Here is a 20,666-nt window from a genome sequence, read left to right on the forward strand (position 1 = left end):
TGGCTGCATCGAAGCATTTTTTTTAAAGTATGCGACCCCTCCCTAGTTCCGCCGCTCGTTGGGGTGTTGTATGTGAAGTAAACTCGTTGCCAGAGTTTAATTTGATGCGGGGCATATATGCCAGGCAATAACAAGAGTGCCTCGAGTACAGGCACTGTGCAGAGTATCTGTGTGTAGAGTATCTGTGTGTCGCCACGGGCCAATCACAACGAGACACACGCGCGCCGGGGACTGAAATAGCCTCCAGGGTGTGATGGCTGTCCGGCTTCACTCCTGCCACTTTTGACAACTCCACTAGCTATTTTGCGCCAATCGTTCGCCTTTTATTCACTTGTCGTTCTCAGGTTATGCTAAAAAAATGAACGCTGAAACGAAGCAAGAAACCCTTTAGCAGCAATTTTTTTAAAAAATGAAAAAAATGGGATGGTGTTTATAGCTTGACTGTCTAATAATAAACGTTCCCCGAGCGCTTCCTTGAACGCAAATCGGCTGAGAGAAGAATCACCAAGGAACCACCAGGATTGTTTAAAAACAGCACCGCCACCACCCCCCCGCAAGTCTCTCTCAGTATTACAATTTAATGCGTCCCGATGGTTTGCATTGTAAGCGCCTCGGGGCTTTGGTCGCGCTACATAAATCAATGATCTTTCGAATTTGAACTGAATTTCTTTCCTTTTTTTAAGTGTGTAAAAGATCGTGTTGAAAAACACCAGATCGTTTAAATTGGGGGAGGGGGACAAAATTTGCCAGAGGTGGAGGGGCGGGAGAGAGAAAGCGCAAGGCAAAATTGGAAGTCGATTTGGACGAAGTGGGGGGCACAAACAAACAAACAAACAAACAAACGAAAGGGGTTATCTTTGCGTTCACAAAGTCAGGCAGAGATTTTTTTTTACGGGGGAGGGAACCTTACCTCCCTAGATCCTGTCTTGACTTCAACACGGTGTTCTCAAGAAATGGACAATTAATTATATAGCTTCAGTTTTTAAAATGTAGTGAGGGAGGGTTAATTAAAAAAAAAAAAAACACAACCCACGCACAAGCATCTAAAAATCTAACCTGGAAAACTTCAGGCTGATCATCCAAATATTTAATGACATCATTCGATGACATGAGACCAAATTCCTTTAAAAAGAAAAGGGGAAGGTCGCCACAAGCTCGCCAGAAATCCAGCCTAGCCATTCACTCCCTATGCAGGGACCAGTTACTCAAGACGAAGAAGCCCCACGGCGTGCCCAGTGAGGGCTTAAGTTGGCAGGGTAACTGCGCCATCCTAAGCACATCTACTCAGAAGTCAGCCTCCCATTGAGTTAAGGAGAACTTTCTCCTAAGTCAGGCTTTGGGCAGCTTCTCCACCCTTTAGGTCGCCCCTAAACAAAGAAACAAAACACAAGCAAAAGGGTTATTTAGAACACGCGTTTGGCTCTTTCCCCACGATAAAAGTTGCCCCTGTTGAAGGAAAGGGCGAAGAATGTTACATTTCAGAGCCAAATAATCGCGCGCAGCACCTGTTTTTCTTCCTTCTGCTCCTCTGATATAAGCAACAGGTAACAACAACCCACCTTTTTAAAATAGGAGGTTTGCTCTGGGTTGATTTTTTTCACCACCGCCACAAAAAAAGCCTTCTCTTCCCTGCTCCCGCCTTCTCCTTCAGTATCAAACTTCTAGACAGCCCCGGATTATATACATAAATATATTTAAGGTCTGGGGGAAAATGGTTCATTAAAAGGCTGACCCCAGTTTACTTTCCCCCCTCCCCCGCCTTCCAAATCTGCTTCTGTTCCCAATTTCAGCACCACGTGACGGTGGGAGTGAGTTTAGGGGGTTTAAATTCACTTTCAAGGATAGAAAAAAGGGGGGACAGAAGTCTTTAATTTTTTTTTAAAGAGGGGGATAATCTTGTCCCATAAAGAACCAAGTAGTGTTTTGCGTTGTTTGTTTCCTAAATGCCATTGTCTTTCGTGGAAGGTCCACGGAAAACCAGAGTTCTTGTAAAAAAAAAATCCCCCCAAATCTTATTTTTTGGGGGGTGGGAAGGAAAGGCAATCTTTGGAGTCGAGTTAAAACAAGCTGAGGTAAGATAAATCTCCCCTTGTTATGTTATGCAGTAAATGTGTGTGTGTATATAATATTGCAAATAAAAGTGAATAACAGTGCATTATATATAGTATAGGTCTACTCAAAAGCAAGCCCCGCTGAATTACCCGGGTGTGTCTCTAGGATTGCAGATAAATGCGTGTTTAATTATGGCTTGGTTTTTTGTTTTTGTTTTAAATTGCAATCGGAATACAATTGGTTCTAAGATCTGGGCACCACAAACCTTTTTAATGTCATTTCTAGCTTGCAATCCTATCTATGCAATTTACCTTGGAGGAAATCCCATTTAACTCAGCGGCGCATGAGTAGACCTGTGTATGAATAATTTAAAATGGGATAGCCCAGATGTAGCCTGTTGGAGGGCGGTAGATAATGCTGCAATCCTATGCACACTTTAAGTCCCAGGGGTTTCCCGAAAATGTTAGGATCGCGCTGAAATATATTTGTTTTGGCAACTCTTTATATATATCCAGTTATATTTTATACCTATCTATATATCTATGACGTCTCACTGGTATACTAGTGCATACGGATAGGCTGCAATACACAACAACCCATTAACGTCGGTGGCAAAATTCAGATTTTGCGCGTGGGATTGTACTTGCGGACGTTTATCCAGACATCTTCCTTTTGCACGCCTCACTAGACAAGTATCCCCACGTGCCTTTGCACGCGTGTAAATGTTCTCTGGAGGGTTCCCATTATCCATATGGATACAATACAAAGTTGGCGGAGGTTAAGCTTTGAAAACTAATCATTGTGGATTTAGCTGAAGAGGTCAGGCATTTAAAATCGCAGACAGTAATTCTAACCCCCCCCCAAAAAAACACCCGCTTCTAAAAAAACCGTATTCTGTGTTACAGAGACCATGTATTGCATTTTAATTTTTTTTATTATTCTTCTGAAGTGGCTGAAGAGGAGAGTTTTTTTAAGTCTCTTTCATTGGTTCACTCTCAGGTGCTGTTACAATTTTAAACTCTACTTTTTATTATCAGATTTTCTTCACTCTAACCCCCCCCTTTCCCCTATTTTGTGGATTTTTTTTCTTTGCTGTTTTTCTTTCTGTCCTCCTCACTTCCCTGTCCTCTTTTCCCCATTTCTTTGCGTGTTTGCTTTCCTCCATTTTATATATATGCATTTTTTCTATTGGTTTATAAATAAACTGTGGACATCCACCCCTTAACAAAGGCCGCATTTAAACAATCGCAGGGTAAGCCCTCTTGGTGTCCCGATGGCAGACAATTTGAGCACCTGCTTAACATACTGTAATGTCTGCTCAGAGGTAAACTCAGATTGCGTTCGATGGGGTTTAGTTCCTAAATCAACACACTCCCTAGTCCCATTGAATTAAATAGGACTTCTGAGTAAACACGCATGGGATTTCACTACCAATCCTTGCCCTTGACATTTATGCCCGCAGAGCGATCCTATACATCTCTGCTCAGAAGTAAAATACCAATGGGCTCCATAGGATTCATTGCCCTAATCAGGGCGCTCAGAATTGCGCCTTGACAAATGTCCCCCCCCCCTTTTCATTTTAGAAGGATGGCGGTGCCCTTAATCGTGCAAAGTATTATAGATTGATCTCTATAATATGGTAAATTTTCAGAATCCAATTCTCACCCTAGTCAATAATCTAAAATCGCGAAATTATTGATATATTCAGAGGGGAGGGAAAGAAAATTAATAGATCTCTCCTGATTTAGCTGCTTTCACACCGGTGTTTTTTGGGCGGGGGTCGGAAGTTCTGTCCAACGTCAGTCGTGCTCAGAGAAGATCCTTTGAAATGAATGGGCATGAGTAATCTTCCAGTTCAGTGGCTCTACTCCGAGTAGATTTTAGCTGGTTACAACCACGAGGCTGCCAGCTATGGGTGCTTGTCTGGAAGAGTAAAAGCTCACTGGCTAGGAGTTTACTTCCAAGTAAAATCTCGGACTGCAGATTATAGGATGGACGGGGATATTGCAGGACAAGAGAGTCTTAAATGCCTCCTTCGGAAGCCAACGCTACCCATCCCAACGGAAGTTGTGGCATATTACTTTCTAGATGCGGAGGCAACAGGCAGTAGAAGCGATTGGCTCGTTGATTCCCAGCCATCTCTCCCGTTCTAATTTCTCTCCATTTTCTGCAAGAAAGCCTGAAAAGAGGACCTAGAAACGAAGGAAAAAACAAACACCCTACATAAGTTGGTGTTGTTTTTTTTAAGTTAAAGCAAGCTTTGAAATTAAACGCATAAATCCGAATTAATGACGACTAATCAGTCTGTGCGAGCATGTTTTTTTAAAATAATAATAATCAAAACTATGGTTTGTATCCAACTAGATGTACTCCGAGACCATCTATTGAAATCAATTAGTCATGTCCATGAATGGCAATGGTTCTGAAACGTTGGACTGAAACGTTGGATGCAACTCCGCAGGTTTTCTTCCCAGAGATTCATATCCACTTTTAAGTTGCAACCTTAAAACACTCCTCCTTGGTGCGTTGAACTCGATGGGCGCTGTTTGAGAAAAGAATGGGTGTTGTTAGGGTTGCAGTGGAAGCGGGCCATAATTCACAAAGGAGGGCGCCCTATGAGAACTTAATTCCCCATTCAACGTGGATATGTAGAACTAGATACATTCCCCGGCCCTGTCACACAGTTGGGGCCTACAAGGTCTTGATTCCTCCAGGCGGCCGACCTCGCTTTTTGGGGCGCTTTTACGCACGAGATCCGTTTGTGTTCACGGGCTGACACCTAAGACCCATTCGCCCTGCAGTCCTCGTGAATGGGCCGCCTGGATTTAAGGCACAAGAACAGACTTGGGCTTTATTCCGAGTAAATAATTTCCGGGCTGCCATCCTATTCAGATTCCATAGAAGTAGTATATCCTCTTGAATTATGAGGGGTTTACTTCGGGGGGAAACATGACGCGTTTTTATATGTATATATGTATGCATATGAAACTGCCATTAAGGTCGGCCAGAAGTGCCCAAGGATCAGGATGGGATTCTAATCTCTCTTTACTGGGAAAGAAGTCCCATTGAAACCAGTGGAGCTTACTTCTGAGTAAACATGCTTCGGAGCGGGTTGAATGTACGTAGAACCGCTGAGTTCACTCCGGAGTCAATCCCGTTCCATGTTTAATGCCACGTGCGCATTTTAGGAGAGCGAAGTGACTTGTTTCCCAAAGTAAGTCGCTTGAGAGCATCTGTATGCGTCTCGTTTTGCTATTTTAATTATGTATGTGTTTTTAAAAATAGGGTGTTGAAGGCAGAAAACTACTACAAAGTTTCGTAGGAAGGATCTTAATTTCTGAATAAAACCAACAGTTTGCTGGTTATTTTTCTGATATTCTGGTTGATTATCAGAAGGACATTTGCAAGATTGTGGTTTTTTTGTCTGTTTCTCTGGATGTTTTAATATAGGATATTTTAGCACCAGGATATTCTGAACAAATATCCATGTCAAATGTAGAAAACCCTTTTTAGAGAGCAAAATGCTAATTTTTTCAATTTTTTTAAAATTTAAACATATTTAGATCTGTGTGCGTGCGTGTGTATGCATGTGTGTGGAGTAAATCTGCAATCTTATGCACACTTAGCTTGGGAGTAGCTAAATCCAATGGCATTCAAAACCCTAGCCTGTGCCGCCGTGTTCAATGGAGCAGCCTCCAAAGTAAGCACACCGAGGACTGCATCTTTAACTTCCGAATAAACGCGCTTATGGTTTGCACTAAATGACACATTGAAAAAGAACTCGGATTCTGTAAGAATATAGAAGTTAAGGAGTTCACACAAGAATTTGTCCGTAACCCGAGGTAACCCCACGATTCTCTGAGCCTGTTTCACTCGAAGCAAAGTTTGGCCAGAGAAAGTCGACAACCCTGCCGTGTGAACCCTGTTTACTTGGAAGTAAGCCCCACTGTGTCCAACGGGGGCTTACTCCCAGGTAAGTTGTAGGTAGGATTCCAGCCTCCTGTGTCCGAAGCGCTGGCAGGGTCCACCGGCCGGTGACATTTTGCAGGCTTTTCCAAATCGTTTATTTATTACAGGCTGAAATGTTGGAGGCTTTATTTTTTAGCGGGGGGGGGGAGGAAACGCACCATTTGGCACCGTCTGAATACTCTCCATTGTGTTCTGATATCGGTACCGAGGAAGCCGCGCCAATTGTTCACCTTCAGCTGTGTTTTCCTACTTGTGGATCCTCTTAATTTTGTGTTCTCTCATATTTATGTATGTGTGCGTACTGTATAGTATATGTTTAAAAAATTCTTTCCTTGGGGGTCAATTTCTTTGACTTTTTTCATCCTATCAGAACTGAGGTTGTGGAGACGAGGGAGGCAGCCTTCTCTCTCCCTCTCCCGCAGTAATTTTTTGGGTGTTTATTAAGGCTCGGCCTCTTTACTCAAAAGTAAGACCCCACCACTACTTTTCCTCTTCCATATCCCATTAAAACTGACACCGCTCTAGACATTTGCTTTTTGCAGGTAGGGAGGTTGCATGTATGTACATCATGCGTGTGATATATTTACTCCGTTTATTTAATCCGGTGTCAGTCCCCATTCGAAAGAAAAGGAATCGCTGCGGAGTAATTGGGTTTGGGATCGTAACCATCCTCTTTTCGGGGGAGTGGAGAAAAGAGAGAGAGAGAGAAGCAAACTCCAGACTATTGTTTTGGTGCAGGAAATATATAATTAACTTTTTTGCAAGTTTTGCCCTCGGAGCCATCAAATCTCCACATCGCCATTTCTTCAGACCGCTGCAATTCCCGCCCCGCACCCTCCAAACCCACCCTTCCCAAACCCCAAAATGAATCGGTTCCTGACCCACCCACCCCAATCACACTCGCTATAGGGGGGGGGGAGGCGTAACCTCTCTTGCAAACGTGTTTTTCTCCCCTCCTTCATTCAATCGGGGGGCTCTTTCATTTTTCTACACCCCCCCAAACTACATTGCTATAGGGTTCATGGACAGTTAGGGGGAGTGACGATGGCCCTGATTCCCCCACCTAAAAAAAATAATGAATTTACAAGTTCCCTCGGAGGAAGCAAATCAAAAGGCCCAGTCAATAATATTTGTAACTGTACAGTTTTGGCCGCCATATATATCATAAATAGCACATTTTTCAGAACAGCTAATGGATCAGTTTTCATTTGCGCTAAGAAAACGAGCCGGCTCCCTTATTTACTTCCAAGTGAGTCCCATGTATGAGTAAGTAGCGCTTATTTTCCAGGTAAACATGCTATTTTGGAACAGGGTGGGAATATTAATAGCATAGATGTATATTTGTTTTTAATCCACCGGACTAACTGGTGTGTGTGTGTATACATTATATATATATAATGGATGTGTTTGCCCGCGTATCTTTAATATTTCAGGCTTTAAAATTCTCCTCCCCCAGGAAAGTAAAATGCCATCAAATGTAATTTCGATTTGTCTTAAAATGAAATGGCGTTCGTTTGTGTGTTTTTGAGGCATTTTAAATGCCACAGGGACTTCGATTTTCTTCTTAAGTCCCCTTTCTGCTTTGTTTCGCTGCTTGAACAGTCTGGGCCCAATAATATTTGACTTATTCATCCCCCCTCTTCTCCAAATTGGTTCCCCGAATATCCCTTTTCCTTCCTCCCAAGCCTAATCGATTCCCCAAATTAATCAAATCAGTTTAAAACTAAATGATCGGTGAGTGTTTTAAAATACCAAATATAAGTTCTGAGGAAGGTGAGATGAGGTTCTTACCCCCATCCCCCCCCCCCGCCCTGTATCTTGGCCGGGAGGGGAATAAGACTTTGACTCTTTAAGTGCTCTGTCGCTTTGAACTCCACCTAAAAGATAGATGTAGAGATTGCCCCAAAAAGCGGGGAGGGGGGTGGCTCAAAAAAGTAGCGAAAAGCTTCCCCTCTCTTTTCTTCCTCTTCGCCTCAGAAGGGGCCACGCTGAAACTTCGTCTGGGACTTGAGTTTTTAACAGCTAAGGTCTGTGCCATGCATGGCTACTCGGAAATAAACGCCAGTGAGTTTAGGGAGGCTTACTCCCAGGTAAGCGTGGATTGGATTGCAGCCCGAAAACGCGCTGGGAGAAGCTCCTCTCCCCTCTTCTGCTCTGAAGCGAGGAGAGCTGCAGAAGATTGTTTTCAGAGCTGCAAAACTGGTAAATGGTCTGTCTGTCTGTCTTAAACCCCTTCTGTCCGCTTAGAGAGATGCAAGCTTTTTGAGTCCCACAGAGCTCTGCTTCAGGAATTCTATTGTTTGTTGGATATTTTCGCGACGGGGTGGGGTGGAAATGAGGATACCTCTCTCTCTGCCAAAAGGCTTTTTTTTTTTTTTGAGGGGGGGCGCTTTCAGTCTCAAGGCAGCACAATCTTGGTTTGGAAGGCAGGGGGTCATAGCCAAGACCTACTTGGAGTAGACTCATTGAAGTGCATGAGCCTATGTTTGTCATATCCATTGATTTTCGACGGGTCTACTCGTGAGTATCACCAGTACTGGATACAAGGCAGGAGTTAGGAAGTGGTGGGTAGTCAGACAATTGTTAGTACTGCTGTTGTTGATTCCTATACTGTAAGGGTGTAAATCTTTGCAGAATACAGGAGCATAAAAGGTCCCTTTCCCCAAAGAGCTTACAACCTAAAATTTGTCCACAGAAGAAAGACTTGGGGGGGCATAAACAGGGGGAACCCCGTATGATTTATTTCAGTTGCACATACTTAGTTCTGGTAACAGGCACCATTACAGGAGGGCATTGGGGATTAGAAGGCTGTACCAAAGGGTTCATGGAAAAGGTGGGCTTGTGAGAATGGATTTGGTGCAGGTAAGAAAGAGGGGTCGTAACAGTAACTTTAAAAATCACCATCAGTAATGTTGATGATGAAGACAGCCCCCTGCCCCTAGACTCTTAACATAAGTGGCCATAATTTTTAAAGATTGTTACTCTTAGGAGTTTCCTAAGCAAGGTAGCGGAAATCCACTCTTGACTGAGGACCTCTTAGGAGCTGGGTGGATTTGGTCTGTCAAATACCCGGATGGCTGTTGTAGGGAGTCTATACTGTGGATTTTAGTCCTCTAATGCCATAGCATATACATGTATGATGGTGCTGCAAGTCCCAAGTGTGTGGCAAAAGACCACAGAACCTCCTAGGTTCATCAATCCCAAGCATATCCAGGTAAGGAGAGAGAAAGACTCCCTGTCTGAAATCCTTGAGAGCTGCTGCCAGTTGGTGTCAAGAGTACTGAGCTAGATGGACCAATGGGCTGACTCGCAATGAGGACATTTCTCATGTACCTTTGTGTGTGTGTGTGTGTGTGTGTGTGTGTGTGTGTGTGTGAATTATAAAATTTACTAGGTTTTTTGTTTTGTTGGGTTGCAAACTTTCTAGAATCTGAGTCCTTCTGAATACAAATAAAATTTCAGCTAGAAATTGGCATGTGGGGTTCGCCTTCTAAACTTGAGGAAGTTAAGCCCCCTCAGGCTGATGGTAGTATAATTGCATTTAATTCAGGCTATCCAGTGCTTACTTCACTGAGTTCAGGGTCATTTGCTGTTTGGTTGCTGACACTTCAAAATGTTTTTTTGTTTTTGTTTTGCTTTCTATGTGGTTTTGTTTGCCCACTCAGTTGAGTGATTGTGATGGATGGGTTTTGGACCAGAAGAGAGTTGGTCTTTTTCTGTGTTTCTTCCAACACCTAATTATGGAACCCACCAGCATGATGTTGTGAAGGCCACAAATGGCTTTTTAAAGATAGAATAATAAGGATTACAGAGCCATCCTATGCAGAAATAAATCCCATGGAGTTCAATGGGACTTACTCCCAGTTGAATGTGTATACAATTGCTGTTGTGAGGCCATTTCACAGAGAGATCTATCCATAGCTATTAGGCTATGGTATCTAAATTGAACCCTGGAAACAGTATACCTCTAAATTTCAGCTGAGGGAGGGATGGCCATCTTTGGGGTAGAATACAGGACCAGACAGACCTTTGGTCTGATACAGTGAGTCATTTCTCATAATTCAATGTGCCCAAATATCTATTTTATATTATTTTCTAACAGTACTCTGTAAATGTGCAAATAATTCCCAAACCTTTGTATAGCATATTCATCTTCACATTACCCAATTTGGTCCAGTGGCTAAGGAAAGTGGAGATGCTGCCTTGCGGAAGTCAATCAAATCCCACTCTGCTGCAGACACCGTTGTGTGGCCCTGGGCAAATCCCTCTCTCTAGACCTCAGTCCTCCAACCTGTAAAATGGGAATGAACAGTTATCTGTCCCCTAACAGGAGCTGTAAGGGCCCAGCTTTGTAAAAGGTTGTAATAATATGTTTTAGCCTTTTCATGCAGGTTGTGATTATCCCTGTTATATGGATGGAGGCGTTGAGGCTGGCAGCTGCTCGCCCAATGCAAAACATGTTGGATTCTGAGGGTTGTGCATACATAAGTGTGCTGTTCTGCTTTCTGGTTTCCCAGAAGCATTTGGTTGTCAACTTCTGGCCTAGAAGAGGTTCTGGACTGATCCAGCAGGGCTCTTTTATGTTGTGTATCAGCTTGTCCAGGTCCTTAGATCTGGAGAAGAGGTCTTTCTCACTGCCCCATCACTAGGGGATATATGTGGGGTGGTGACATAGGATGTGGGTTTCATCTTCATGGCACCCTGAGAGTCGAATGCACTCGCCTCTGGAAATACAGTGGGTGCCAGCATTGTTGACATTCCGGTGCGCTGTTAAAACCAAGTCTGTTTGTCCCAGATGCTGCAGGATGCTAGTGCGTTGCTGTAACTGATGGTGTTTTTATGTTGGAATTTTTAATTCTATTTTACATGCACTCACTTTTGCTGGCTTCTTGTAATATTGTAATCTGCTTTAGGGTTGTTTGATGAAGGGCAGGTAAATCATTGTGCTTAATTAACAGACAGACAGCTTATTGGCTCATGGGAGGAAAGGTTCAACTTTTTAAAATTCAGGAACAGGTTATGAGTATGATGCCGTAGAGATCTGTGTGACTCAGGGGAAGGCAGACGCGAGATAACCCAGGTCAGGGTGTGCTTGTGCCATCAGCTTCCAGCCCAGCCAGAAAGGACTCTGTCACAATAAATTTTATCTCCGTTATTAAAATTGCAAACCATTTTGGATGCGTTGGCGGAAAGGCAGTATACAAATGCAACAAACCACAGACCTGTGAAACATACAGAAAAGGAGAAAGTGACATGACCCAGGTTGGAGCATCTTTCTGAAGACAGAAGATGAGAAGCTCTTGGTTACAAGACGGCTACTGGGAGGAGATCAGGATAGAATTGTATAAAATTTAATTATGCACTGTCTTGCAAGACAGACAGGCAAACTTGTTTTCATCCCCTCTCTCTCCCATAGGGCTCACCCAGTGGAAATAATTAGCAGTCAGTCCAAGACTGACAAACAGGGGTGTATTTGCTCACTCAACTCATAATAATTAATGGATGGGATTCACACTCACAAGCTGCGGAGATGGCCAGAAACCGAGGGGACAGTTTTCAAATTTTGGATTCGGCAGATTAATGAATGGGGGTAGAGAATTGTGAAAGCTGAACTGAACTTCCAGGTTCAAAGGCAGTCTATCACTGGGGCTGGAGGGGGGCACCGTTTTCACGCCTGACTTGTGAGCTTCCCAAAGACAACTAGCCGGCGGCTGTTAGAAAAACAGGACACTGTACATGGGCATTTAGTGTGGTGCAGCCACTTCTTGGTGGTTTCGGCGTCTTTCAGTGCTGCACGCCACAGACAGACACACTGCAGCAGGAAGGAGAAGCAGCACCTGTTGGATAGCTGGTCTGCTGTACTGCTGTTTTAAAGTCACAGACCTCCTTGACTGTTGCAGCAGGAGCGCTGGAGAGCCCTGGGGATGCAGAAAGATAATCTCGAGTCAGACCATTGGCCCCAGTGTTGTCTACACTGACTGGCAGCACCTCTCCAATGTTTCAGGCAGGCAATCTTTTTCAGGCCTGTATGGAGATGTTGGGGTTGGACCAGGGACCTTCTGCATGCAAAGCAGATGCTCCTCTACTGGGCTACATCCCTTCTCTCTTGGTTGTGCTTTGGGGCTCCTATTTTGGGGCAGGGTGTGCACTGCCTGTCCCCCCCCCCCAGATATCTGGCCCTTGATATAGATGTGGGCTTTTATGCTCAAAAGCCTGCGGCCTGCTATCTCTTTAGCCGTTCAGCCAGTATTATTAGCTGATGCCCCGAGCATGTTATTTGCCTGACTGTGCTCTCCAGATGTACTATAATTTAAACCATGATGTGCCTCTCCGACCCCCCCTCCCTTTCCGAAAGCAGCATCCAAACATTGAGCAGGGAGTTCAGGGTGGAGGGACGAGATGGTGCTGTCCCAGCTTGGCTCCATGGTACTCTGAGCAATAAGGGGGGAGAAAGGGGGTGAGGAGGCAGGGCCAGTTTTGGGAAAGGGGACTGCAGGTTGAGGGAGAGTGTGGCGGCGATGGGGAATAGAAGGAGAAGGGGGCCCCGGTTGTTTGGAAGATCCTAAGTAAGAAACTAGTTGGAACTCCCGAAGACTGACAGCAGCAACGTCAGCAGAGGAGAGGGAGGGAGGGGCGGCAAGAAGGGTGGGCAGTCAAGACTCCAAACTGGCGCTCTCTCTTCCCCCTTCTCTCTCTCTCTCTCTCTCTCTCTCTCTCTCTCTCTCTCTCTCTCTCCCTCTCTCTTTTATTTAATGGAACATTTTAAGAGGAGATCTTAAAGGTACAAAACGAGATCTATGGGAATAGACCAGCTTAGAAGGAACCATCTCTCTCCATTTGGGATCCCCTCTCTCTGCGTATTCTTTTTCCCCCCGAAAAAAATAAAAAAGCAGATTCATTTTTTAAGGATATAGAACCAGAACCGGACTCTTTTTAAATTATCATTTGGTGGTGGCTATTTTGTATGTTTGTGCGAGTTTTTCTTCTTCTTCAAAGGATTTGGGAAAGGAAGGGTGATTTCCCACCCCACCCGTCTTTTTAACAAGGATGCTGATCCCTCTTGGATGCTTTTGATGAAGCAACAGCAGCGAAACTTCGCCAGACTTCTCGTTCCAGCAGCGTCAAGCCTCGAGCGATTACTGTGAGTCAAGAGTTTCTCTCTCCACCCCCCCCCCACACCGCGCCGCAACACACACACACACACACATCGCAAAGTAAAGACCCCCAGCTAGGTTAAAAAGGGGTGGTGGATGGAGAGGGAGGGAGCAAACCAAAGGAAGTGTTTGCCACCTCGCCAGCGTTTTGCCAGGCACAGAGTGGGGGTGGGTGGAGGGAGAAAGAGGAAGGACCAAGCTAGAAACTACAGGAATGAATTCACCACCACCAGTAGAAAAAGAGGGAGGGGAGACCTGCCAGGTTGTGTCCAGATCAACATTATGTGCAGTTGTTGGGTTGCGCTTCAGCCAACCTCTCCTTTCTTATATGTACGTGCACGCGCGTCCCCTCCGATTTGTGTTGAGCTTATGTATGTATCCCCCAAACTAATCACAGGGGCCTATGTGATGGCGAACGCGTTTCAACTGCTGTTATTTCTAGGGGAGGAGAGGAATCGCCAAAGTTTGGGGAGGGAGCATGAATCTTTTGGGCAAGGTTTTGAATGAAAAGAAAATGGAGGGCGGGAATGATTTTTTTTAATAAAAAAAATACACATATAAGTGGATATTATAGCATTCTAGGCTAAACATTCTAAAAAAAAAAAAAAAAGCTGCTATCTAGAATTTGTAATGGATTTGCCAAAACCACACACTCCCTAATAATTATTTTTAAAGATCCAGTGTAAGTTTTATTTTTCAAAGTATTTTTTTCCCTATCACACTTTAGATACTCTCACTTTAATCTGATGATTTATTTATTTTTACCTGACCTTCTGGGTCTTTTGAGTTGATGATTTGCAGAGCGTAATCTTTAAGCATCTTTGCTGGAAAGTAAGGCCCTTTGAGTTCAATAGGACTCCCTGACTAGCAGGATTCACAGCACTAGATCACTCATTCACTTGATAATTCGACCGCACAGCTTTGCGTAACGGAAAACAAAAAGTACAGAGCTAATGTTGCTATATATCACATTTCAAAAAAGTAAATTATCATTTTGAAAGGCCTTCCCCCCCCCCCCTAAGGAGGCATGTTCTAATCAAAAAGAGTTCAAAGACCTGCAACTTTCTGCAATAGATGGAGATCTTGGGAGGTGGGAATAAAAACCCATTTAGAAGCAGAAAGAGAAAGAGTTTTGAAAACGGTCCTTAAAAAAATAATAATAATACAGTAAAGACGACCAGATCGATTTGCCAAGATAGTAATCGGAAATTAGGGGCGTGTGTTTTTTTTATCCTTCAGGACTTTGTAACTCCCTCTATACTCTATATATGGCGAATGCGCATTTGCCAACATCTCTGCCTTTACTTCGGGAACGTCACAGACTCCCGACGGAGGTGGATTCGAAAGAATAACACCTTAAACATTAATGCCACTAATACATAAAAGTTCTGGGGAGTGGCGCCTGCGTAGAAACGGTGTTCCTTCCTCGCCCTCGGCTTTGAACTTCAGACAACTCATCTGAACCCGCGTTACCTTCGGGGCGGCGGGGAGGAGTTGGGGAAACTGGATGTAAACAAAAGCGTAGAAGTTTCCCCGGGAATTTAAAAGAGTGTGCGCGCGTTGGGGCGGGGGAGATGCGCCAGCCTCCGATATTAAACTACAGTTTAAACTTGGAAAGTTTAGACCCATTGATTTCTGCAGAGCCTACAGTAAAAATCAATTTAAAAGAAACTGGAAGCGCTCCAAGTACAATTGGGGAACTCACCTTGGATTTCTAATATTCCGGGTGGGGGTGGGGTCGATCCTGCAAGTGGTGGCACTGAGTGGAAATCTAGGACCCCCCCTTTTTTTAATGGGTAGGCCATGCTTGGTTATGTCGTGGCTGTAGCTCTCCAACGGTTTGACTTCGCCTCCAAAGCCGCGCTCTTGTGTCCAGAGACAGACGGGTGTCTGCCAACCAACCGGGTCCCCATCCAACTTGATCATTAATTCAATCAAGATCTAACTTGAAAATATTAACAGTAGCAACACAATTGCATAGGATGATAGCAACACAATTGCATCCTCATAGGATGATTAGCTGGAATAATATAAACGGCGCTGTTCTTAAAATCAAAGATAATTTTCCCTGGCCACGTTTTGCCCGTGAAGCAGCTTGTGTGAGAGAGCAAGGCCACCGCTATGTTACAGACGGGGAAACTGAGGCCGAGAGGAATCTGGCCAAGTCATTGGTGGCCAGCTGGCATTTGTTTTATGAGTTGGATTTCTGAAGCCAACCACACTACGTGAACTTACTCTGGAGTAAGTTATTCAGAAGACGTAAATCTCCGGCATTTGCCCGTAAATAAATGTGCCTCGCGTTACACAGTTAAGGCGGAATGTTTCTTTCACTCCGGTCTTTGGTCCCAAACTTGCATGAAATATGTAACTTATTTGAGAATTAAACAGGCATATGTTTTGGAGTGGAATGATACTTTCTTCCTCTCCCACTAATTACTTTAATAACAAATTAAAGTATGAGGAACCAAGTTGAACATTTTCTTTTAAAATATCGATGATGAGACACACCCACCCACCAAACTTCTTCCTATGTGTTTTTGTTTTTTTAAAATAGGAGCAGTGTATTTTAACTACAAGTGTCACGCACCTCAGCACCTTACAGACCATCCTTTTAAATAAGGGAACCTTGCACGCTGCCTAAATGTCCCTGGTAGGAAAGACGCAGGCTCAGCAGAGCTGGACCGACTTTCTTCCAGACTAAGTGCGTGTTGGGTTGCAGCTTAACAGGCCGATCCCACTCATGTCAACTCAGAAGTAAGTCCTACTGGCGTCAGTGAGGCCTACTCCCAGAAAAGAAGATTTGTAGTCATAGCTGTGCCTATATGCACGCTCATGCCTGAGAGTAAACCCCACTGAACTCAACAGGGCTTATTTGCGAGTAGACCTTTGTAGGGTTGCATTGTAAGTATCCCAATAAAAGCGACCTCTCTGGGTGCCCTTTGAGCAGCATGTTAGCTTTCCTCTCGAAATAAACTGTTAAAATCGCTTGGCTAAATCTGTTTTTTAAAACAAACAAATAAAGCCAGATTCCTCCCTGTTTGTGTAAATGTCAGGGCATGCATTATATAAAACTCCAACGCACCTAACTTTTTAAAAGTGGGGGCTGGGCCGAGGGAAGTTTACTCTCTTTCGCTGTGCCGCCGTTTTTTTAAAAGCTGGCTTTTAAAAAAAGAGTTCAGGATGCTGTGTAGATAAATGGTTCCTTTCCTTTAAGAAAAGGAAAACAAAAAGGAAAGTGCGTGTTTTTAAACGTGCTGGTGATTGCGCCGCTCAGACGTCACCAGAGCGCCCCCTTTTTAAGCCCAAGGCGTTTTGGACAAGCTAGACATCCAGGGAGGCCTCATTCCCTGATCCCAAGCAGGCTTACTTGGGAGTAAAGCATCAGCCTGGCCCATCCACCCCCACCCTGCTTTCTGCGGACGTGAAATGCTGTATCCTCAGCTGCAGGTAGGCGCACTCCTAGACGCGCCATGGAGGGAGATACTTGGAAACGAGCGCCATTGAATCCGGTGACTCTTGAACACTGGGAGTAGGCATGCAAGGAGGGCTTCCCGTTTGCAGCGCCGTCCTGGGCAAGTTGACCTGGAAGTAAGTCCCAATAGACCCAGGAAAGTCGGGCATAGAGTAGCGGATAGGATTGCAAGGGATATTGTATGGGGGGAAGTGTGTGTGGGGAGGGGGAACGATCCCATTTAAGGCTCAGCAATTCCTGATAGTTTCCATGCGCGCACCAGTGCCTCCTGCCCATAGCGCCCAGACGTTCTCTCTGCCTCCTCCTAATGTGTATATACTTACTATAGGTACCTAAGAGCACGTGAATACTGTAGTGAGATGATTATTGTAGCGCCCTCAGCGTCCAGGCGGCGTTTTACAGTTTCCGGAGCCAACGCAGGTCGCTGCACGCGAGGCAAATGCAGCCTGGTTTCTGACTAGGCCTCATTCGCTTTACAGCTGCTCTGTTATGTGAAGTATATATCAGGCAGTGAGACCTTTTCGTTTCCAAAATTCAGGTGCATACAATTAAGTAAACAAACTCCCTCCCCCCCCAAATGAGGCTGTAGGGTCGTTTACCCGCAATTTGACATGCCACACAAGCCTGTGGATGTTGATCCACAACATTCCTTGCTGTGTTCAAATGGAGCTTCTTTACAAGTAAAATGGTGCGTAAAACGTAAAGGAGAGATTTGGGGGCATAAACAACAAAATCTATTATTATTTTAAATTTCCATGCCTTTGTATTGCAGGATACTTTTTCTTTTCTTTTTTTTTTTTTGGTCTGCACCCCGCCTCTTAAAACTGTTGAAACTGGGGGTGGGGGGTGCGTAGCTGACTTGGTTCAATGTTTGAAAATTTGGAAGGAGAAATAGAGTTTTAGAAAAAGACAGAAGATGGAGGTGAGGGTGAAGTTGTAAAGCCAGAAAACAACACTTAAGGGCATGTGACAGGCAAAAGTGGGATTTATTTCACTGGGGGGCAAAGGCGAAAAGGCTCGTCGGAGGGAGGGAAAGCCGCGCCGCAGTCGTTTTAGATGGGGCGTCGGGGAGAAAAGTCCATACAACCCCATCGAATTCCCTTTCCCTTGGATCCTGCAGAAATATCGCTGCGAGGAAATGGCTGGGGCAGGACTAGAACCCAAATTTGGTCGTGTTCGGTAGAAAACACAACTGCGAGGCAACGCGTGAACAGAGGCTGGGCGTCGGCGGTCGCCTTTTTCAATGCATTTTTAGAGCGATTTTATACTGCTGTCAACTCCTACCAGTATGAATCACCCTGGTCAGTTACACTCTCTTAGTTTGTTTATTCCGAGTGCTTGGTCTTGCGTCTCCCCCACATCCCAAAGACTCGGGAATGCTTACCAAACTTTCTGTGTGTGTGTGTGTGTGTGTGTGTGTGTGTGTGTTTTGAATTATAGCGTAATTAAACGGTTGCATTGCTTTTTAACTAACTCTCAATTCAGGCTGCAACCCCTATGCGCAGTTACTTCCGAAATAAACAGGCAGAGCATCGGATTACGCTGCCTGATCATAGTAGGCATGTTTACTTAGACTAAGTCCCGCCGGCTGCTAAATATGGGGCAACCCTCTACCCGAGGTTTTGTTTAAGAACTTCACACCCTTGAATGATCCAAACAAACACACAAGCCACCTTGAAGCGTGTTTTACCCAGAAGGACGCTCCCTCGGGTTTGGTAAGATTTTTACTCCAGAGGAAACGCCCCCCCCCCGTTTATATTTTGCATGTGATTTAAATTGGTAGGGTTTTGTTTTGTGATTTAAATTGGTGGGGAAACACAGCGGATTTTGTGGCGGTGAGAACAACAGGGAGCGAGAGCGCAACATGAAAGGCGTTCAATAACGTGTTTTTAAAAGGGGGACCTTCCTTATTTACTCTGGAATAAATTGCTCCAAAATCAACAGGGCTTTGGTATCTTGTGTTTACACAGGAGGCGTGGATCAGTGGCCCATCAGACACTTTAGGTAGCTTCTGGATTGTACCCCCATGACTGACACGTGACAGCCCCCCCAACCCAGAGGGCCACATTTATTTGAAAGTAAGAGTCACCTTGATTTCAATTGGACTTTCTTATGAGAAAAGCCTACCGAGGTGTTGCTGTAAGCCGGTGAACTCACCTTCTCACGACCAAGGCGGCGTCTTGAAAGGGAGACATGGCTAGCGCATTTAAATTAAAATCAGTAAAACCGCATAGACTCTTTTAAATAAAGAGCTTGTTTGTTAGGGCAGACCCAAGTAACGCAGCCTTTGTGCATACTTATTTGAACTTGATCCCCGTTGAACTCAATGGGATTTGTAGGAAATTGTGCATCAGATTGAAACCTGAGGTTACTTGGGGGGGGGGGGCGGCAGCGGAGGGGACGTTTTGTGCATTCGTATTCATGTCTACTCAGAAGTAATCTCCGCTGAGATCAGAGGGACTTAATGCAGAGGTAAACGTGCGTAGGATTCCGTCCTGGAATCTGCAGGACCCTATTCAAGTTCATTCTGAAGTACGTAAATCTCTCTTAATTCGGTGGGGCTTAGTTTAAGGTAAAACGGGCCAAGGGGTTGCACGTAAGATAACAAAGATGTTAGATATGCGATTCGAGCGGCCGTGCAAAGGATAAAGTCGCAAGCAAACAGAATCCTCTGTGCGCTATGCGTCGTCCCAGGTTACTCTAAGAATTTAGAGCCCTGAAGGAAGTCCTGTTGAGAGCTCAACGTGACTTCCTTCCAAGTAAATAAAATCCCGTGGTTGTTTACTCATAAGTAAAACCTTCCGTGTTCAGAGGCTTAGTCCCAGGCATGGGAACTGCTCCCAGGTAAATGTGCAGTCTTGGTGTTTTAGGATTAACAAAAGTTACTCCAGGGTGTGAGTGGAATCCTTTAAAAAATGGATTCTAAGCAGGCTCCCCGAATGAAATGAACGCGCCTTGCTTCAAGGAAAGCAGGATTTCATCCCCACAGATAAAAACAAATCTGGAAGAGTGTTTGATTTGAGCAGACACACACCTTGATTGGGTCCTAAGGGTGGTATCCAACTAAGTCACATTCCACTAAAAGCACTGGACTTCACCAGCTTTTAAGTCCATTCATTTCAGCGACTTTTTAACCCTAAATTTACCACCTTAATTTTCTAGTTTTGTGTAAGGAGAGGTCACATTGGGTGCAAAATCAAATCCCATTGAAATCTATGCACAGTTAATTTCCACATTGGATACCGCGTGCAAGTTTTATTTTAGTGGGGCCGGAGTCTGAGGACATCCTTGAAAGTGAGATCACACACACGACTCACACACAAATGCAATGGGTTCCTTGTAGTAAAGTTTAGTTACATTTCAACATACTGATAGTACATCACGTGTGAATCGGGTCGGCTAAGCTTCTAAGTACTTTTTGCATGCTACTGTCTAGGGAGTATGCTTCACTGAAGATGATGGGATTTGCTTCTGAGTAAAACATGCCCAGGATTGCATTTTGAGGAAGATCAGGGTTGTAAGCTTACTTAGGAGCACATTGCAAGAATTTTAGTCCACCTTTTACAATATACTGTACTTCTTGTTTTGCGTAGTTCACATGTGGTCAATAGTGCCTAAGCATCCTTAATCAGCATTGGCTCTCAAGCTTATTATCACCATCTTTGGTCAGTTTTATAATAAGGGTGACTTGTAAGCAGCCTTGAATTTTTGTTAGAAAGGCAAGAGATATGAATGCTTAAAATCAATAAAAACAACACTAAATAACAGTAATAAATAAAACTGTGATCCTGAGACTACGAAGCCCCACTGAATTCAATAGAACTTGCTTCTGAGTAGACATGGCTAAGGATTACAGAGTGCAATCCTTAACCATGTCCACTCAGTTGCAAGTCCTATTGAATCCAAATGGGGCTTGCTTTCAGGTAAATGGGGCTAGGATTCCAACCTCACTGAAATATGCTTGAAGTGGGGTGTGTTTTATTTATTTTTTATTATACCCAGCAGGGGTTAATTTGAAG

General features: G+C 44.3%; 1 protein-coding gene across 21 annotated transcripts in view; it reads left to right on the forward strand.

Annotated features, from left to right (window-relative positions):
* Positions 1-20,666, forward strand: part of TBX4 (T-box transcription factor 4) — a 126,488-nt gene that overhangs the window by 46,420 nt on the left and 59,402 nt on the right. For 2 of the 21 annotated variants that reach the window (XM_083479910.1, XM_083479911.1), the window contains one exon: positions 13,018-13,162. The exons of 13 other annotated variants lie outside the window; for them this stretch is intronic. Coding sequence is in view for 2 of the 8 variants with exons in the window: in XM_083479903.1 (XP_083336029.1) it covers positions 1,944-2,072 (129 nt within the window). In the remaining 6 variants the exon portion in view is untranslated. 6 more of the 21 variants (XM_083479912.1, XM_083479903.1, XM_083479915.1 and 3 more) reach the window with 6 other exon arrangements.

The sequence above is a fragment of the Podarcis liolepis genome (assembly GCF_965112155.1).
Source record: "Podarcis liolepis genome assembly, chromosome: 16".
Taxonomy (NCBI): Eukaryota; Metazoa; Chordata; class Lepidosauria; order Squamata; family Lacertidae; genus Podarcis; species Podarcis liolepis.